The 20334-nt window shown below is 38.0% G+C and overlaps 1 protein-coding gene across 3 annotated transcripts in view; it reads right to left on the minus strand.

Annotated features, from left to right (window-relative positions):
- The window catches only part of LOC132823422 (progesterone receptor-like), a 116500-nt gene that overhangs the window by 47941 nt on the left and 48225 nt on the right, over positions 1 to 20334 (minus strand). For all 3 annotated transcript variants that reach the window (XM_060837247.1, XM_060837246.1, XM_060837248.1), the window contains exon 3: positions 4157 to 4314. In XM_060837247.1, coding sequence (XP_060693230.1) covers positions 4157 to 4314 — 158 coding nt within the window. The remainder of the gene's footprint in view (positions 1 to 4156; positions 4315 to 20334) is intronic.

Consider the following 20334-nt stretch of genomic DNA (forward strand, 5'->3'; position numbering starts at 1 on the left):
CGACTGATAGGGTAGCCTTCATTGTCCAGTGCTTCCCAGGAGTGGAGAAACTATGCCATGTTCTTAACTGCTGGCAACACAATCGATGAGGATAAGCAACTCGCCAAGACCTTCCCTATGCTTCCACTTCTCAACTTTAAACAACTGCCAAACGTTAAACAGACCATTGTTCGCAGCAAACTGCCCAGCCATCAGGACACCAGAGACCACAACAACATACAACCCTTTATGGCAACCACTGCAAGATGTGTCAGAGTGTCAACATGGATACTACCATTACACATGGGGACATAACCCACCACAACCCAGCAGGTACTCATGTGACTCAGCCAACGGTGTCTCTCTCTCTCATATGCTGCAGGCAAGAATGCCCTGAGGCATGGTACATTGGCAAGACCAAGCAAACGCTACAACAACGGATGAATGGACAATCGCCAAACAGGAATGTTCCCTCACATTCGGGGAACACTTCAGCGGTCAGGGACATTCAGCCTCAGAGCTTCGGGTGACCATCCTCCAAGGTGGACTTCGGCATATGCAACAATGTAGAGTGGCTGAGCAGAGGCTGATAGAGAGGTGGCCCCACAACACTATAAACACACACTCACTCAGACCCTCTCTCAAACAAACGTTCTCTCTCAGACACATACACACCCTCTCACAGGCTTGTAGTCCGTCACACTCACGCATGCACTCTACCAAGCATGCACACAAACTCGCTCACAGAGACACACTTCCTCTCCCTCCCTTACATGCACTTACACACACACACCCAAGTCTATGGGGTGAATTTGCATTTGCAGAATTGTAATTGCAGATACATTCCATTTTGTTCAAAAAGCGCACAATCTGCAAGTAGTCAATCCATGTAACATTTTATAAATTCCTACTTTGGAAACAGAACCAGTCTGGCTCAAGATTGGGATACCCACAGATTCTAACCTCACACCTTACATGCACTGTCAGCTGAGATATCACCTTTTTTGATAAAACCTTAAGTTATCTTGAGTGCAACTGGAAAGAAGTTCTGGGATTTACATTTTAATGAAACAAAACCTGCAATGCATTCTAAACGATGAAAGACTTAATAGCACTCTTGGTTTGTTCAATAAATTTTTTCAGTTGAATGACACAGATCTTTTGCTATAAAATCTACTTATGATCCTGCTCCATAGCTACCTAATGAAGGAGTAACTCTCGAACTTCCAAAAGCTAGTGTTTCCAAATAAACCTGTTGGACTATAACCTGGTGTTGTGATATTCAAAATTAAATGTTGCAATTTTAATGATCGCATACCAACTACAGATTCTCAAACAAACATTTTTGAGAACGGTTGGGCAAGATGCAATGGCTGAAAAAAATTCATTCAGGATGCTAGATTCTATAAATAGATATTCTAAAATTTACAAATCACTGGATAAACCTCAGCTGGAGCATTGTGTCCAAATCTGGGCACCACATCTTAGGAAGGATGTCAAAGCCCTGGAGAGGATGCACATGAGACTGAACAGAATTACACCAGGAATGAGGAAGCTTGGTTATATGGAGGGACGAGACAAGCTGGTGTTGTTTTCTTCAGATCAAGGTCTGTTAAGGGGAGATAATAATTAGTGATCACAATTCTAAACTGTTTTTGCAAATAAAGAGAAATCGTTAAATAAATTAGTAAGGTTTTTGAAGTTTAATTACAGTAAGCAAGAACGTTAGTTTCCATATCTGCACCATGGTCCACTAACCGAGGAATAACAGAATCTTATAATGAAATCAAAATCAGATTAAAACGGCCCAAGCATCATCTGTAGCCGGACATGCCCATTCATTCATCAATCTTAGTGATTAGATTAGAGCATAGAAAAGGCTGGGCAGATGAGCATGGCCACCGATGGAGTAATTAAAATCAGGCTTACCCAGAGATCAGAATTACACCACCATAGATATCTCAGAGGCTTATGGGGTGAACAAAGATTAGGGACAGGGAAGGTGCAAGACCATCAAGGAATTTGAAAGCAATGATGGAAATTTAAAATTCAAGGGGTTGCTTGACTAGGAGCTAGGTCAGTGAGCATAGGTGTGATGGATGAATGGGTCTTTATGTTCGTTAGGACAGCAGAGTTTGAATGATCTCAAGCTTATGGAAAACCAGACAGGCAGGTTTTAAATTGGTCAGGTTGAGAGGTAACAAAGGCATGGATGAAAGTTTCAACAGATGAGTGAAGAGAAGCACAGTTGGGTAGCATTACAAAGGTAGAAATAGGTGGCATTAGTGTGACTCAGCCTCAGACACATTTTCTAGAAAACAGATGGAATTAATGGGAGGGGAATGGAATCATACCAGGGACCAAAAGGAAACGTCTTTTGATCAGTGGAAATATCTGCTCATCCAGTACTGGATGACTAACACACAGAATGACAGCTTAGTGATGTCAGAGGGCGAGTGCAGTGATGACTTGTTTGGATGTTGGTAGCATACATGCATTTATTAGATGCTGTTGCCCCAAAAAGGATCATATAGAAGAGAAATAAAAGAGGGACTAGGGTAAATGCTTCAGATCTCCACAGGTAACAGCTCTGTGTTGGAGACAGCAACAATGCAGGTAATTATTTGGCTATAGAGGTTAAAAATGGAACCAGACAAGTGCAAACCAACATATTTGGGCATTAGAAAAGCTATGTGTTTAACTCTAATATAGGTTAGTGAGAGATCAAAAGGGATGAAAATTGATAAGTTAACTATGTCACAGACACAGATGTCATTTGTGATGTTGACAGCTATTTCAGTATTATAGTAGGGTCAATTCAAATATGGAGCTCCCAGGAAAGATGGGCAAAGACTTGGGAAAGGACACATATCGACAGGCTTGGGAATGAAAAGTGAGGCTTCAAGATAGGATGGTAATTTGTAAAGACACAGGATTCAAGTGTTGGTGTCATTCTGGGAAGAGCTGAATACAGAAGATTTAAAAGAGAGAAACAGTTCCTGAAGAGAGACCTGTAAGCAACATCTATTAACGCAGAGTGAAGAAGAGATGTTGAACAGTCAGCAGTCTGATGGCAATAGGGTCGAGGAAGCAATGGTTATCTCATTAGCTAAAGGATTGTAATTATCTCTAAGTGCAATATTAAGTTAATTTCAAATTCACATCATTGAATTTCACTTTGCTGCCAGCTTTACCAACAGTAATGTTTGTAGAGAAGAAATAATAGGTCAAGTTACTGGGTAAAATTTCACTGCTCTTCTTCAAACAGGGTCATAGGAGCTCTTATGTATATCTGACGGAAAAAGTGCAACTTCTGTTAGATAAGAAGAGAAGTGCAATTATTGAATGTATCTGCAAGTTGGCCACCAAGTCAGCTAGTATCAAGATTTAGAAATGCATCATCATTCCTTTAACGGCACTGGGTCAAACTTCCACGGCTACTTCTGTGACTGCACTGTGAAGATACCTTCATGACATGGATTATATTTATCCATAAAGATTACTCACCATCACCCATCTAAGCTGATTAGGAATGATGGATTTGCAATCAATGTGCATATTGCATTAATGAACTTTGAAAACTTGCCTTCAGCCTTAAGCTCTAGAAATCCCTTCATAAGCCTCTCTTCCCTCTCACAAAACTAATATTTGGACCAATCATTTGGCTTTTGCTTGGTTATCTCCCAATGTAGCTCAGCATCAAGTTTCAATTTGTAACACTTATAATGAATCACATTGAAGCAATTTACATTAAAGACAAATGGAAGTTGTGATTGTTGTTAGTAACAAACAGGCTTTTTGACCAAAGATTATTCCTAGGTGACCAAGAAATCATTTGTGTGGTACACTACATTTGAGGCTTTAAAGGATTCATTAGTAGCATCCATATTTCCAGAGTTCATGCCAAACCTTTCTAAAGCAATGGTCAAGATATCATGTATGACAATCAACTCATTAACAAGCACTGAAAATCTTAACCCAGAGTCCTTGGTTACAATGCTTTTCTTTCTCTGCCATGCCTTTACCTTTACAAAGCTGGTCAGCATGGATTCAGAATTAGATATTTATTTGTATTCAGATTCTCTTTTTTTTTTAAAAACAGAAGTTACAATAAAAAAGACTGACAAAACAAGTTGTCTGAAGTGCATGAACACAGTAGAAAATGACTCATTCTTACCTTCTACAGCTCTCTTAAAGAAAACTTTACAACTGCCACATGTAAGAACACCGTAATGACATCCAGATGCTTCATCTGAGCAAACCAGACAGACTTTGGCAGGTGGCCCCGAGGTGGCAGTAGATGATGATGAGCTTCCGTCTGATTTCAGAGTAGTGCTGGAAGAAAACAAGTTTCAGTTTAAATAAAATTAGCTAGATTTGGCAAGCATTAAAATTCAAATACAAGTTTTTAAATGTAAATTGTCTCTTGTTAAATTTGTATCAGATGCCAATGACATTTTATCTGGCACTAATACAATTTACTTCTCTGAAAAGGACAATTCCAAAATGCAATATTTAAATAATTATCTTGTGCAAGGTCCACCAATCCATTACTGGGAAATTGCTGGCAACATTACATTTCACTTGATGAAAATAACGGAACTTTGGACTTTTCTATTTGAGAATCCCTTTTTCAGACTTTCCACTAGTTGTGACAAATACTGTTCACGGGTATTCTTTCAAGACCATGCTGTTGCATCATTTTCCTGCTTTCAATAATGTTAAGTGCATACTTATTCTAACTCTGATCCATAGCTCCAATTAATTGGTACTGAATTCCTGCTGTCAACTCTGTTAAATGATAAATTAACAAATATTAAAGCCACAAATCATTATTTTTCTGATCTTTCTTTATGTCCGTCCTTTGGCTTTTATCTAGTTCAGATTTGCTTTCTGGTTGCCTCTTGAAAGCAGACTTTAAATGAGAAGTACTGGCAGAACTCGATTGCCTTTTAGCAACTATGAATTTATAAAAACTGGAATTTGAAGGAATCACAGGTAATTATCCAAATATGGTAGAGAGGAAAGTGAATGGAATGAGGAGATACCGTGTACATAAGTACTTAGAGAACACTTTTTTGCTACTCCATATGAACTGTATCATTACGGTTTAATATTTCAACGACATGAATACATAAACATAACAAATGACAAGAGCATTCAATACTGTGCACACCTTTGCTGTACTTATGTTAGCTCAATGCTATTACTACAATCCCATCTTCCTTGAGGCTCTTCCCTTGTTGACGATGTTCTTGAACTAAAAATCTGTTTTTCTTTTCAATCTTTTTGAGTTTCCATCTCACTGGAGGACTCAAGAAAATCTATATTCAACAAACTGCTCTAAAAGCCTTGCTCCCTAACCCATAACATTTTAAAACAACCAACATTCCAAATAAAGCAACTCTCAACATTCTAAACCAGAAGACAATTTGCCTCATCACTCAATGTCAACAGGTCTTTCCAAAAATTATAAGACCCAGATCTGAATCTTCAGCAAAACCTAAACCAGCTCTTCCTTAAACCATACCTGATTTGTGAATCACATTTCGATGAAATCTGCCCATTATATTCTGAGAAATATTGTTTACAGATAAGACGACTAAATGAGGTAAAAATAATACTCTACCTACTTTCAACACTTGAAGTAAAACATTTTGGCTAATCCATCAAATAAAGTCTGTGTTTATCTGATAAGAGGCAGGATATCCAGTAAGATGGCAGCAGAATGGGCCACTCCAGCTGGAGCCAGCCTGCTCATTTTCTTTTCATTGCCTCCGTCCTCCCTTCTCTATCTTCACTCAGCCTCGGACACTTGGCCCCAGTCTCCGAAGCAGATCTGGCAGAGATGCCAGCAGCCAGAGTGGGATTGCTAGCAACTGGCCGCCAGAGTGGTGACATCAGCCACCAGAGCAGGGATGCCAGCAATCAGCAACTGGAGAAGGGAAACAAGCAGCCCAGTGCAGAGTGCGGCAGCGGCAGGCCAATCCAGAGCCATGGTGGCACCATGGTGCAGGATGTGATGGCAGCAGTTTGGTGCGGGAACTGGGATAGCAACCTAGTGCAGAGCACGGCAGCAGCCAGCAATCAGACCACCTTTGGACAGAGACTGATGCCTGTGATTGCTACATCTGACTGGATCTCAACAAGCAATAGGCCTTGCTCTTGTCTGGCATAATTAGCCACTGATTAAAAATCACCCTGGAAAGCAAAGCAAAGCCTATTTATTTTCTTTACCAACAACTACCTCTTCCGATCCTATGGCAAGCATAGAAAAAGTGGTTAAGGCTCTTTATCTGAATATATGAGCATTCATAACAAGGTAGATCAAATGGTTCCACAAGTAAAAATAAAAGGAGCATGAGGTGACAGCCATCATACAGGCTAACTGCAAAGTTGCCCACGACTGGGTCCTGAATACTCAAGAGGATTTGATGTTTTGGGAGGGAGGAAGAAAGAAAAATGAGAAGAAAGGAAAATCACTCTGTCCATAAAAGATAAGGTAAAGGAGTTGATTCATAGGATCAACGCATATAACAGCTTTCATGAAGAGAAAAAGGGAGGGCATTTCTGGTGGGAGTAGTTTCTGGCCCCTATAACAGTAGCTACATTGTAGGATAAAGTACAAGTCAAGAAAAATGGGAATTTATAAAACATGCATTCCAATATCATGAAAGATTTTAATCTGCATATACATTTGTCAAATCAAATTGGTAAAGGTACCCGACAGAAGTAGTTTATGGAAGAAATTTGTATTATCAGGACAGTTCCTTGTAAAATGCATACTGGAAAGGAACTGGCTATTTTAAATCTAGCAGTGCGCAATGAGGCAGGCCATCATAATAAAGGATTCTCTTGGTAAGGATAGTTATTAATTAAATGTAAAATTCTGGGGGTGAAATTGTGGAACTGAAGTTTGTGGCTTCAACATAAATACGTGAAATTATATTGATATAATGACAGAGTTGACCAAATTGGAATCGAAAAATAAGTTGAGGTAAAAATGGTAGAAGAGCAATGACAGATATTTATGGAAATACTTCAGAACTCTGAATAATTTCATTGAGAAAGACGGTGGGAAGGATGCACCACCTGTGGGCAACTAAGGAAGTTAAAGGGAGTTATCCACTGAAACAAAAAGGCATACAATGCAGCAAAGATTATCAGTAGTCTGTTAGGAAACTTTTTTTTGCCACATTCTATTGATTTGTAAGCAAGAGGGAGAAATTGAACTAAACTAGCAACAAAATGTGAAAACAAGATGATTTTAGCTTTTATAAGCAGAAAGAATCTAAATAAAAATGAGCTGCTGAAATGTGAACTGGTCGTTTACAATGAGAGATTGGGAATTAATAATAGGAAACAAGGAAATTGGAAAGACTTTGAACAATACTTTGGGCTGATTTTTTCTACCAATATTTGAGTGTTTGATGACAATGTATAGATGACACTGATTTTGTATTGAACATTTTGGAAAATAATTTAATTAGAATCACAGGATTCTTCTATTTTTGTCGATTTATTTTGAAACTAAAATATTACTAGTTATCAAAGCATGGTAATAAAACAACCAATATTTGAACTAACATCAAAACTCATGATCCACAAGAGGGTTCAAAATTGACCTTATTAACATATCCAAGCCTGGACAGTGTCAAGAAAAGCTATCATTTCTCATTCTGAAAGCTCAACACAATAGATAAATCAAAAAAGACCAGAAATAGAACAAATTGTTTATACAAAATGGCAACTTCCACCATTCTGAAAAACACATGCACAAGCAGCTTAATCGTGGAATTTCTCCAGTTACTAATAATTTCAATGTCACATACAATGCAGTTCAGAATGTACTACTAGACTGATTCCACAATCTCAATCCAAGTACATTGCATATTAAGTAATAACTCCTGTTGTAAAAAAAAATGGTACTGACACACTCTCCATTCTGCTTGATTTGACATAAAATAGAAATCACTTCCATTTTCATGTCATTGACCATCAATTGCAGAATAGCACTGAGAAAGTGAAACCAATATATAAATTACAAATACAAAGGATTCCTGTGTTGGATTCATCAGGAGTAAATGTTTTATCATAGATATCAGATAAATGCTTTCCTTCGTCGGCTCTAATTATTTATTACTTAATGCTGCAGAATTTTTGAAGTTAGCTTTGGACAAAAATGGTTTTTCAATATTTGTCTCGTGTGCAATATGTTGAACTGTGTTTTGCATTTTTAAATTTTTTAAAATTGTAACTATAGCCATTTAATCATTATATTCTGCACCATTCCATCATTACTACATATTTAAAAATCTCTTTTCTAGTTTTTTTTTGTCTGCCAGTTTAATACATACTATTTTGTTTTCATCCTAATAGTCAAAGGAAACAAATAATCCCTGTCAAAAGTATCTCAAAACTTTCAATACCATTCATCGGTTAGGCATCTCCATAACTTCCCCCGTTCCTCATAGAACAATTCCACCTTCTCCAATCTTTCCACATAACTGAAGCCTCTCATTTTTGGTACCATCCCAGTAAGCCATCTATATAACCTCTCCATAGGCTTGACGCCACTCCTAAATTGTACAATGTCTAACTGAGGTTTAACCAGCTATTTGTAAAGATGTAGAATGGCTTCTGCGTTTTTACGAGTTGTCCTTCTTTATAAAGCCAATCATGCCTTAAACTTTCTTAATCACTATCAATGTTTCCTACTACTGTGCACATGTGCTTGGAAGACCCTCTGCATTTGAACCCTCTTAAAACAGCACAGTTTAGATTTTGAATTTTAATAATACATTATTATTTGAGAACTAGAGTTCTGAAGTGAAGGAACAATGGATTTTAGTTGAGTTTTGTGAAGATCTCTTTTATTCAAAAAATGTCAGAAAGTCCTTATGAACATCAAGTTCCAAATAATATTTTCAAGTCATGCGGTTTTAACTAAAGGCATGCTGCCTAGAGAGATAACTGCTAAGGTACTTGCTGATTTGAATTTTAGGACCATTAGATAGAGAGAGAAGCAGCCAGAAGCAGGTTCTTACAGGTGAAAGAGGCCCAGAACAACAGGTATGCAGTTATTAGCGGTGTCTAAGCAGCTGGGGAAAGGTTATGAGATGCTCAGCAGTCACTAATAAGAAAGCTCCAGAAGGCACCAGTTTGGAAGTGTTAGAGAGAAACACATCCTACAAGTTTTATGGAGACTTGTTTAGGGAATCCATATCAAGTAATAAGTAACCTGAGTTAGCACTTTGCTTAAACACTCTCAGGGACAGATATTAACATTTATTGGTGTTTTCAGAATCTAACTTCACATAAACTGGCTGCCACATTGTCCCGTGTTATGACAGTAACTAGATTTAAAAAGTGCATAATTTTCTGCAAACGATTTTGGACATTGTAAAGGTCATAAAATATGCAATAAAAAAAAACTTGACTTCCTATAAATGATCAAATGCTTCAAACAGAAACTTCAATTTATCCTTTCTAGGCTCTCCGTGCCATTTAAAAGATGAATCAATAATTCAGTATGTGCCAAACAATGTCACCTGTTTTTCTACTGAGAAGCTAATCATGAACCCAAGTGACATTTAAAATGCTTGCAACTGAACCAGTTCAATTTCCACCCCCCCCCCCCCCCCCCCCCCCGCCAATATTTCATGAATTGTGGCAAGGCCAGCAAATAATGCAAAAAGTAAACAAAATGTTATTATTTATTGTGAGGAGACCCAAATACAAAAATATGGAGGATATGCTTAATTATACATGACATTGGTGAGACCAGATCTGAAGGACTTTGCACAGTATTAGTTATCTTATTTAAGGAAGGAACAAATGCATTGAAAGCAAAGGTTTATTTGAATAACCAGAAATGGACTGGTAGTCTTAGGAGAAAAAGCTGGACAGGCTAGGTTTGTACTCTCATGAGTGTGGTGCTAGAAAAGCATACCAGGTCAGACAGCATCCAAGGAGCAGGAAAATCAACACTGTGGGCAAAAGCCCTTCATCAGGAATGCTCCTCAGATGCTACTTGACCTCCTGTGCTTTTCCAGCACCACACTCTCGACTCTAATCTCCAGCATCTGCAGTCCTCACTTTCACTTAGGTTTTATTCTCTAGAGTTTAGAAGTATAAGAGATAACTTTATTGAAGCATACGAGGTCCTGAAGAGGTTTAACATGGTTGATATATGGATGATGATTACTCTTCTGCGACAATCTGGAACTAAGCTGTTCCTGCTTAAAATTAATAGATTCCTAATTTAAAAAGAGAGTGAGCCAAAACATTTTTCAGAGAATTGAGAGTGTTTAGAATCATCTTCCTGAAAAGGCAGAAGTGAAGTCTTTGCACATTTTAAGGTAGAAGTGGATACCATCTTGGTAAGGAAAGCAGTAAAAGGTCATCACTCCTAGGTCAGAGTATGGATTTGATATTACAGATTAGCTTTGATCTTATAAAAAGCATAACAGGTTTGACAACCCAAATCACCTACTTCTGCTCCTCATTCATACGTTCATACCACTTTCTTGAATTGCTGCCATTTATTTGGTGGGTAGACCATCCATCTGTTTCTGGACATATAGAGTTTCTTGATTTTGATCCAGTGACAATGAAGGAACAGTGATATGGATCCAATGTTAAGGTGATGTATGACTTAGACCTGGACTTAGATCTGGTGGTGTTCTCAATTTTATTGAGATTTATGATAGATTATTCCTTTGAAACATTAAGCAGTGTAGCTGAACAGACAAAAATTATTCTGAAACTTATTACAGTGGGATATGCAAAAATAGTATTACGGATGATCAGAGAGGATAATACTTGTCTTCAACAATGTTACGTAGGATTTTCATGAATCACAGCAAACACATCTCCTAATACGAAAATACATGTTGTCAATTGGCAAGTATGCCTACAATTGTATTTTAAGAGTCTTTTAATCATTGATGGAGCTGTTGACATAGCAATGAATAGACCTGTTCAATCTAGCATTAATCACAGAGGGCATGACAGAAGCGGTCATGACTATATATCTATCCATTTAACCATCTCCCCAAGGGTATCTTCTTTTCTGCAAGTATGTCAGTATGGTGGTTTTTCAGAGTAAAGTAAATTGATTTTTTGTATTAATTTTTATGTTATGGCTGTAAGGCATTTTTTTCCCTTGGATTAACTGTTAGATGCTGAGAGTCAAGCTTGCTGTTGATTTATTAATGACATCACAGATGCCATATGTTCAAGTAGAAGAGTAACTGGAAGGCAGTAGTAGGTTTCATGTGATGAGCATACCTTTATTACTAGTTTATGTTTTGAGCCAGTAAATAAGACACAACATGTCCAACTGCTCATGAACAAAGTTCATAAATTGTTTTAAAAGCTTTATGTCATTTTTAAATTTAAACAAGGAACTTTGCTGAACTAAAAGCATGTCAATTGTCAGAGAAACAAGGGTTATAGAGAAAGTGGAGTTGAGGATTATCCATGACCTCATTGAAAGAAGGAGCAGACTATCAGCTGAATGACCTACTTCTGCTCCTGTGTTTATGGTTTTATCAGTATGCTAAGAATTTAAGGCCTCCTAACATCACGGCTATACTCCAGCCTGAGCTCAGCATGCCTCAAGTCTCAGCCTCTTTGAAATCTGATTTATGAAAACTCTTATTCGCCGTAAAAGTGGGACAGGTTTGCACACCAATATCACTGTGCTGAACCTCTGTCAATTTTAAAAGGAATTCTGACACTTTAGACAATGAACCTACCCTAATAAGAGCTCCTGAGAAAAGAACCTTTGGTGGAGACCGACTTTCTGAACTCATACAAAAATCAAGTGAATTTATTGCCATTGCTTTGAATATACAAACTATTCTTGACCGCAACCTCTTTCCTGTTTTATTTTATTTCCCTTTCTTTCTTGTATGCTCGCATGTGTATCTGTATTGTATGGCAAACACCCCTCAGATATGAATGCATAAATAAACTTTACTTTCATTTTAACCTTCAAAAGGATTTTGCCGTGCACTATTTATATAAAAAAAAGGGTCAGAATGTTTTGGGAAAATACATCAGAGCCATTCTCAAAACGAACAATTTTTTTTAAATAAAACCTCTGCATATGGGCAGAAGGGGAAAACAACAAAATAACTTACTTCTGCTCCTTATGCATAAGATTTGACTATTACATCAATTCAGACTAATCTGTATCTGACCTTGACTGCAACAAAAGAAAGCAATCCATTACATCAGGCTGGTATTCATTACCATCCTAAATAATATCCTGGAAATAATCAACACTGAAGAACATTCAAGTTGTCATGCTTTTGCTCAATATATTTTTCAATATATCCAATTCAGTTTTGAAAATGACTGTTGAAACTGCTTTTAACACCTTCTAGGCTGGTGCAAATCTCTTCTTTAAATCACCTTGCATCTGATTCTTTCAGCAATGATCTGAAATCTCTCTCCTTTGGAAACAGTTTGTCCTTGTTTACTACAGATATTCTTGAAAATGTTAAATCACCTGTTTTTGAAGAACTGTTTAGAGAAGCAAAATTCCAATTTCTCTAGTCTTCCAGACAACTCTATACTTCATTTCCAATACCATTCTAGAAAGTCTCTTCTGTGTCCTCCCAGGGTCTTGACATTCTTCTTAAAGTGTAAAGTCCAGAATTGACCGCAATATTCCAACTCAATAGTTCATGATCATACTTCCCTGATTTTGTATTCTGTGATTCTATTTATAAAGCAGACCAACCTGCAGTTTTTAAAAAAAATAATCTCAACAATTCAACCTGTCATGAGGCATCGGAAGACTGGAGGTTGGCAAATGTGGTGCCACTGTTTAAGAAGGGTGGTAAGGACAAGCCAGGGAACTATAGACCAGTGAGCCTGATGTCAGTGGTGGGCAAGTTGTAAGAGGAAATCCTGAGGGACAGGATGTACATGTATTTGGAAAGGCAAGGACTGATTAGGGATAGCCAACATGGCTTTGTGCGTGGGAAATCATGTCTCACAAACTTGATTGAGTTTTTTGAAGAAGTAACAAAGAGGATTGATGAGGGCAGAACAGTAGATGTGATGTATATGGACTTCAGTAAGGCGTTAGACCTGGGGTCAGGCAGTCCAGAACTAGAGCGCATAGGTGTAGGGTGAGAGGGGAAAGATATAAAAGAGAACTAAGGGGCAACCTTTTCACACAGAGGGCGGCATGTGTATGGAATGAGCTGCCAGAGGAAGTGGTGGAGGCTGGTACAATTGCAACATTTAAGAAGCATTCGGGTGGGTATATGAATAGGAAGGGTTTGGAGGAATATGGGCCAGGTGCTGGCAGTTGGGACTAGATTGGGTTGGGATATCTGCTCGGCATGGACGGTTGGACCAAAGAGTCTGTTTCCATGCTGTACATCTCTATGACTCTGAGTATATGAGTCCCAGTTCTCAGTGTTTCTGCATATCCTTTATCCATAGCCAGTAGAACCAAAGTGGATTCTGTAATGTTAGTGCAATTGGCATTTAACTTGAGTGTTTTTACTCCAGTATATTTTCATTAGGTATATTTGAAAGAGAGAAAAGAGTACATAAATATAGCTAAGTGGGAAAGGAGAGAACCAAAACCTATTATTTTCAACATTTTTTTTCAAAATTACAAAAAGTGATAGAAATTACAGAGGTACAAAGCTAGAGAGTAATTACAATGGAGAACTTGAATTATCATATTAATATGAACCATGGTAGAAATAATATAAAAGACAGAGAGGGAGAAAAGTTTTTGAAGTGTTCAGAATAAGATTTTAGATCAATATGTTTCCAGCACAATGAAAAAGGAGTATTACCAGATCTGATAAGAGGGAATGAACTGAGTATACAGATCACATCATAGAGTCAGACACTGAGTTGAACAGTACATTTCGGCCTCCAGTCTGACAAGCATCCTTCCACTGTTACCCCCTGCTTCCCACCATCAAGCTAATTGTGTATCTAATTTGCCAGCTCACTCTGGATTCCATGCAATCTAACCTTATAGATCAGCCTACCAGATGGAACCTTACCAAAAGGCCTTATTGAAATCCATACAGAACACATCTACCGCTCTGCCGTCATCAGTCTTCCTGGTCACTTAGAGATGTACAGCACAAAAATAGAGCCTTCGGTCCAACTCGTCCATGCCGCCCAGATAGCCGAAATTAATCTAGTTCTATTTGTCAGCATGTGGCCCATATCCCTCTAAATCCTTCTGATTTATATACCCATCCAGATGCCTTTTAAAAAATGTTGTAATTGTACCAGCCTCCACCACTTCTTCCGACAGCTCATTCCATACACACATCACACTCTGAAGAAAGTTGTTGCTCAGGCCCCTTTTAAATCCTTCCCTTCTCACCTTAAACCTATGCCCTCTTGTATTGGACTCCCTCACTTTGGAATATTCACCCTATCCACATTCCTCAGGATTTTATAAATTTCTATAAAGGTCACCCCACAGCCTCTGACATTTCAGGAAAAACAGACCCAGCCTATTCAGCTTCTCCTTGTAGCTCAAATGCTCCAACCCCGGCAACATCCTTGTCAATCTTTCCTGAGCCCTTTCAAGTTTAAACAACATCTTTCCTATCACAGGGAAACCAGAATTGAACGCAGTATTCCAAAAATGTCCTGTACAGCCACGACATGATTTCCCAATTCTTACACTCAGTGTACAAACCAATAAAGGCAACAGTACCTGATGTTTTCTGCAATATCCTGTCTACCTGCGACTCCATTTTCAAGGAGTGATGAAGTGGCACCCCAAGGTCTCTCTGTTCAGCAACACTCCCCAGCATCCTACCTTTAAATGCATAAGTCTGCCCTGATTTGCCTTACCAAAATGCAACATCTCACATTTATCTAAATGGAACTTTTGAGTAGACAGTGAGGATTGCATCATAGGGTTTCGACTAGGAATGGAAAAGTATAAACAGTACTCCACAGTAAAAATTATTAATTGTGGAATGGTCAATTTCAACTGGATGAAAATGGAATTGACCCAGTAAATTGGAATGCAAAATTATAGCCAAATAATGACTACTTTTAAAGATGAAATAGTTCGAGCACAGCCCAGGTACCTTCTACAACCACAAAGGTACGACAAAGGACAATGACAGAGAGAATAAGATGAAGTAGAAAAAGGGACCGCATAATACATGACGGGTTGATAATACAACCGATAACTAACCTAAATATGCAAAGTTCAGAATACAGTGATGACAAACAAGTAAAAGAGCAAAGAATATTAGAAGAGACTGGCAACAAACATGAAGCAAATCCAGAAATCTTTTAAAGGCATGTAAATAGTAAAAGAATGGCAAAAGGATGAAAGATAAGTACAACCAAAAAATAGGATTAATAGATTAAGGCATTGGAAAAAAAACGAAATGACAAACCTTCATCTTGCTACATCAATGAAAATGCTTACCAGGCTTTAGCATAAGAGGAAGAGGAAGCACAAGATGAACTTGATTAATTATGCCATTAATTCAAATAGTAAATGTAAGAAAACTTTCAAGAGTTTATTCACACGTTAATAGCATTTAATAATCTTTTAAAAAATCTTCTAATCTAGGTTATTGTTATATTAAAGTAAACTAAATTAACAGATCATTCCATCCAATCACTCAGTCTCTGCTCTTTCCTCAGCCCATTCCAACTCTTTTCCTCTTTGCTTAAGCTACCGTGCTGCATGTTTCTAATTCTAGCGCTTCTGCCTTCCCTGAAGATGCACTTTTTAAAAAAAAACATTTTTGAGGCTTCTGCAAAGGCTTCTAATATTGATCTGGGTGTGTACTATGCACCACAAAAAGAGCAGCTAATAATAACTTTAAATATTCCACAGCTGTAGTCTATTTTGGACAGAGCCTTGTGCAGTGAAGGCATGAGTGAAATTGAATAAGTGTGATAAATGTGAATGAATAAAACCACAAATTTTGCCAGCAATAAAGAACTAGCAGGGCAACCACAAAATAAGTTTCACATTCTTGTGCTGGTAACAATTTTATTTTGCTCGATGGGACTAACTAGCTGTTCTATGACTGGAAAAACAATCTGAACCTTAATTATCAAAACAATACCTATCAGTCTAGTGTTCTCTTTTGGGTTCATTCAAACAAAATTAATTCAGAACTGCAGTTATGATCGATCAAGAAGAGCAGTTATTTTAAAACAAAAAAAAGGCAAGACAGTCAATATTTTCAGAAACGTGCAGGTTTGCTATTTTTCTTCTTTACCAATAGTAATGACAAGCATGCTAGAATTAAATATTACTCATTCTAAACTAAATTAATCTTCAATGCAAAATAATCTCAAAACCTTCAAGATCAGTTTTATTTAATTTTCAAAACTTCAGGCTGTACACCAGTTCAGGATTTAAACTAAGCTCAGTTCCACATAATAATAGGTCAGCATCAATAAAACCAACCTTTACAATAGTTAGGACACATCATGGTCTAAGTTCTCAAGGAGGATTTTCAGCAACTCCTTGAGCTGCTAAAGAACCTTGAGCGACATTGCTGGAATCACTTGCATTAAAGTGCGAGGTGCATTTTGGAAAAGGAAATAAAACACAAGCTAGGATCAACCAGTCAGAAGAAAGAGTCTGACTTTGCCACTGAAATTGCTTGTGAGCACTTATTAATGAGGCTGCACAGTATTTTGGTGGATAGCAATAAACTTCACGCCTTTCTAAAAGCAACCACTTGATTTGTAATCATTGCTGAGGATTTTGAGCACTATTGAAAAACCTATTACATTTTACTGTCCACCTGCTACTAGAGGTTTGAAAAGGACTCACCAAATGCCATCCTGATAAAGACCCTTTTATCTGCCTTCTGCCAATCAGCTCATTTCTATCCATACCAGAACCTTGCTTATAACACCATGAACTCTTATTTATCAGCCTCCTATGCAGCACCTTGTCAAAAGGCCTTCAGGAGATCCAAATATATCACATCTACTGGCTTTCCGTTGCCTAACTTGTTCATTATTCCTCAAAGAATTCTAATAGATTTGTCAGGCATGACCTCCTTTTCACAAAGCCATGCTAATTCAGACCTGTTTCACCATGCACTTCCAAGTATTCTGCAATCTCATCCTAAATAATAAACTCTAAAATCATCAACCACTGAGGGCAGGCTTACCAGAAAGGCCTCAATCCTTCCTTAAACAAGGGTGTTATATTAGTCATTTTTCCAGTCCTCTGGGACCCTCCCTGACTCCAGAAATTCCTGAAAGATCACCATCAATGCCTCCACAATCTCTTCAGCTACCTCCTTCAGATCTCTGTTGTAGTCCATCTGGTCTAGCTGCCCTGACTTCAAAACATTTCTACATAAATCACAAGTCAGCGCTGACACAGAAACTTCAAAACTATGAACACAAGTAGGGGATGGCCTGATGATATTATTGCTGGACTGTTAATCCAGAGAGGTGAAAAGTGTCCTTGCTTTCTCCTGTTAATCCACAGGTTAAAGTTATGTTCTGGGGATTCAGGTTCGTATTCCGCCATGGCAGTTAGTGAAATTTAGTATTAATAAAAACCTAGAATTCCGAGTCTAATGATGACCATGAACCATTGTCGATTATCTGAAAAACCCATCTGGTCCACTAAAGCCCTTTAGAGAAAGGCAGTGCCATCCTTACTTGGTCTGGACTACATGTGACTACAGCTCAACTGTTGTTGACTCTTAATTGCCCTCTGGGATGGGCAATAAATGCCATCCCAGCCAGCTACACACTCACCCAGTGAGTGAATAAAATAAAAAAATCCTTTAACTGGCAGCAGCTACTATGTTCCAGAGTTCACCTAAACAATATGCCTGGCATATTCCACTGAATCTGCTACCAATCCACCATGTTTCTGGTGCATTCACTACCTTTGGGACAGACTATATCTCACTGCATGTGTGCCTTCAAGTTACATATCACATTTTCTAAGCAATATAATTCAACTATCATGAAGTGGTGATAACAGCAGAACATGCAGATCACAATCATGTTAATAAAAAGGAGCTTTGCAATTTATGGGAGCCATTGTTTATGCAAAAATAACAGGTAAGGCATTTACAGCAGAATGAACAGCAAGACATGAGGCACTAATCAGAAAGCAACTGGGAATGTTGCTATTTGATTAATAAATCCACTGACAAGAAGCTCATTAAGGAAATATAGCTGAATACAATAAAAGTAGACAATACAATTTTGAAATGTTGTTAAAATCAACAAAAAATAGATTTCAAGAGGACACAGATCTTTGGAAGATTCAATTTAATGCAGCTAAGCATGATGTAAAGCACTTTTGATGAAACAATATACAGAAATAGTGTTGTATACATTTGAAATTTTGAGGTTGGGTTGGAGTGGTGGGTTGCCAAAAACAGGAAGACCTGTGATACATACAAAGATTTCTGATGACTGCAAGGGCAAGTTTCCACTCGAGTTGGAGAGGATAGAATGGTCACTAGGACTGTGGATTTAACAACTTTACCGGTGATTTGTTTTCCACATGTGAGGATTCTTCAAATTCTATTTACTGTAAATGGACCAGGAATTCTTGCTCTTATAATCATTGTATGCTGTGTGTCAATAACTTGCTTAAAAACTGGTTGTCAAAGTCTTATGAAAGCTGGTAATACCATCCATTATCATGAAATGATAAAAGGAGGGAATGAGAATGTGGTTAAGGTATGAACAGGTAGGGGAAGGAAAGAGTTAAGATTGCAGTTTTGTGAAACAAGAGGTTGAGCTGAGCATGACACAGATCAGATAAGTACTTGCAGTTAACAATGTGGTGCTGCAGGCAAAGGTAATGGGTTAACAAGGTGGAAAAACAGTTATTATGTAGAGCCATTTAACAAGATGAGGTAGCATTCAGTATGTAAAGGCAGTTAACAAGGTGAAAAGCCTTCATTACATAAAGCCAGTTATTCATTGTGCAACAGCAGATGGCTTAATCTCTACTAATGACACACACTGATTCTACTGGTCACCCAATTAATATGTATGTTGCCTGATCGGGATGCTCCTCCCTGTAAAATGATTATATAATTCATTAAGAATTTACTGTTCCAGAGAGAAGACCAAGAATCCATGTCTCTATGCACAAGGGTGATTGTTCTCTCTCCCTCTAGGGGCAAGATTAAAGATAAAGGAGGTAAAACTAATGTCTCCAAGCGTCTCGCTTTGACTGAGGGGCAGGGGGAAATGGGATGATAGTTTAGAAAGCAGATAATACATGGCTTTGCTTATGGAATTGAAGAACAAAGTTATGCAAAATCTTACAAATTAATAACTTGTTCCAATATCTTAAGAATTTTTAATACAATTTGTATTTATTTCTGTAGATCCATGGTCTCAAATCTTTTAAAGCGTTAAGATCACTTTTTGAGTTTAAGAGCAACCTAGGAAGTACTACAAATACAACATAAACAGTTTATTTTTAGTGCTATACAAATCTAAAACCAAGTATGTGAAAGTCTTAGTGTGACAGCTGTGACTGCACATCATCTGCCAATGCCTTGAAGTCTGGGTTGCAGTTTGAGATTTTTAATCATGTACAGTCCGTCAAATGGCTGTGAGGCAGGTGCAATACTTGAACTTGATTACATCACTGAACTTCACTTGGGATAAAGCTGTCTCACAGAAGCATGTGCAGCCATAGTAAGCTTTAACATTAAAAACAAAGGATGATAAATTAGGTATCCTACTTAGAAGTGTGCAAAAATTACTGTCCTTCAATCTGACTTTCCGCTCAATATAATTTTGTAGTCCAATTATTTCCATATCAATTCCACTGCTTTGTGAAACCAATAATTACTGGAATTTGGTAGCCAACCCATCAGAGTTGCTTTAAGGAATGGATCTATGACATTCATGACAATTTGGCCAATTACACTGCATTTCTGAAGTTGACTCAATTCCCCTGCTAATGCCTTCAGGTATGAACAGACTTTTGCTGGGTGAAACAACTGTTTTGTCTTTAAGTGTTTCCAACAAAGCCTGGTGTGTATGGTGTAGGGGGCTAGGAAATGGGAGGGCGGAGGGGTTCGGGCTCTGAAATTATTGAACTCTATATTGTCTGGAGGGCTGAAGGGTCCCCAAGCGGAAAATGAAGTGTTGTTCTTCCAGCTTCTTTGGAGCACTGCAGCAAGCCTGTGATAGAGATGTTGGCCAGGCTGAATTGTAGGGCCTGAAATCCCCCATGTTCTAGGCCCCAACCATACACACCAAGCCTTGTTATCACATAGTGGCTAACAATAGGTAGTGTGTAATGGCAGTCTAACAGTCTCCATTAACAGCTATTCACCCTTCCATCCAGATCATTATTGA

Source organism: Hemiscyllium ocellatum, chromosome 16 (assembly GCF_020745735.1).
Source record: "Hemiscyllium ocellatum isolate sHemOce1 chromosome 16, sHemOce1.pat.X.cur, whole genome shotgun sequence".
Lineage (NCBI taxonomy): Eukaryota > Metazoa > Chordata > Chondrichthyes > Orectolobiformes > Hemiscylliidae > Hemiscyllium > Hemiscyllium ocellatum.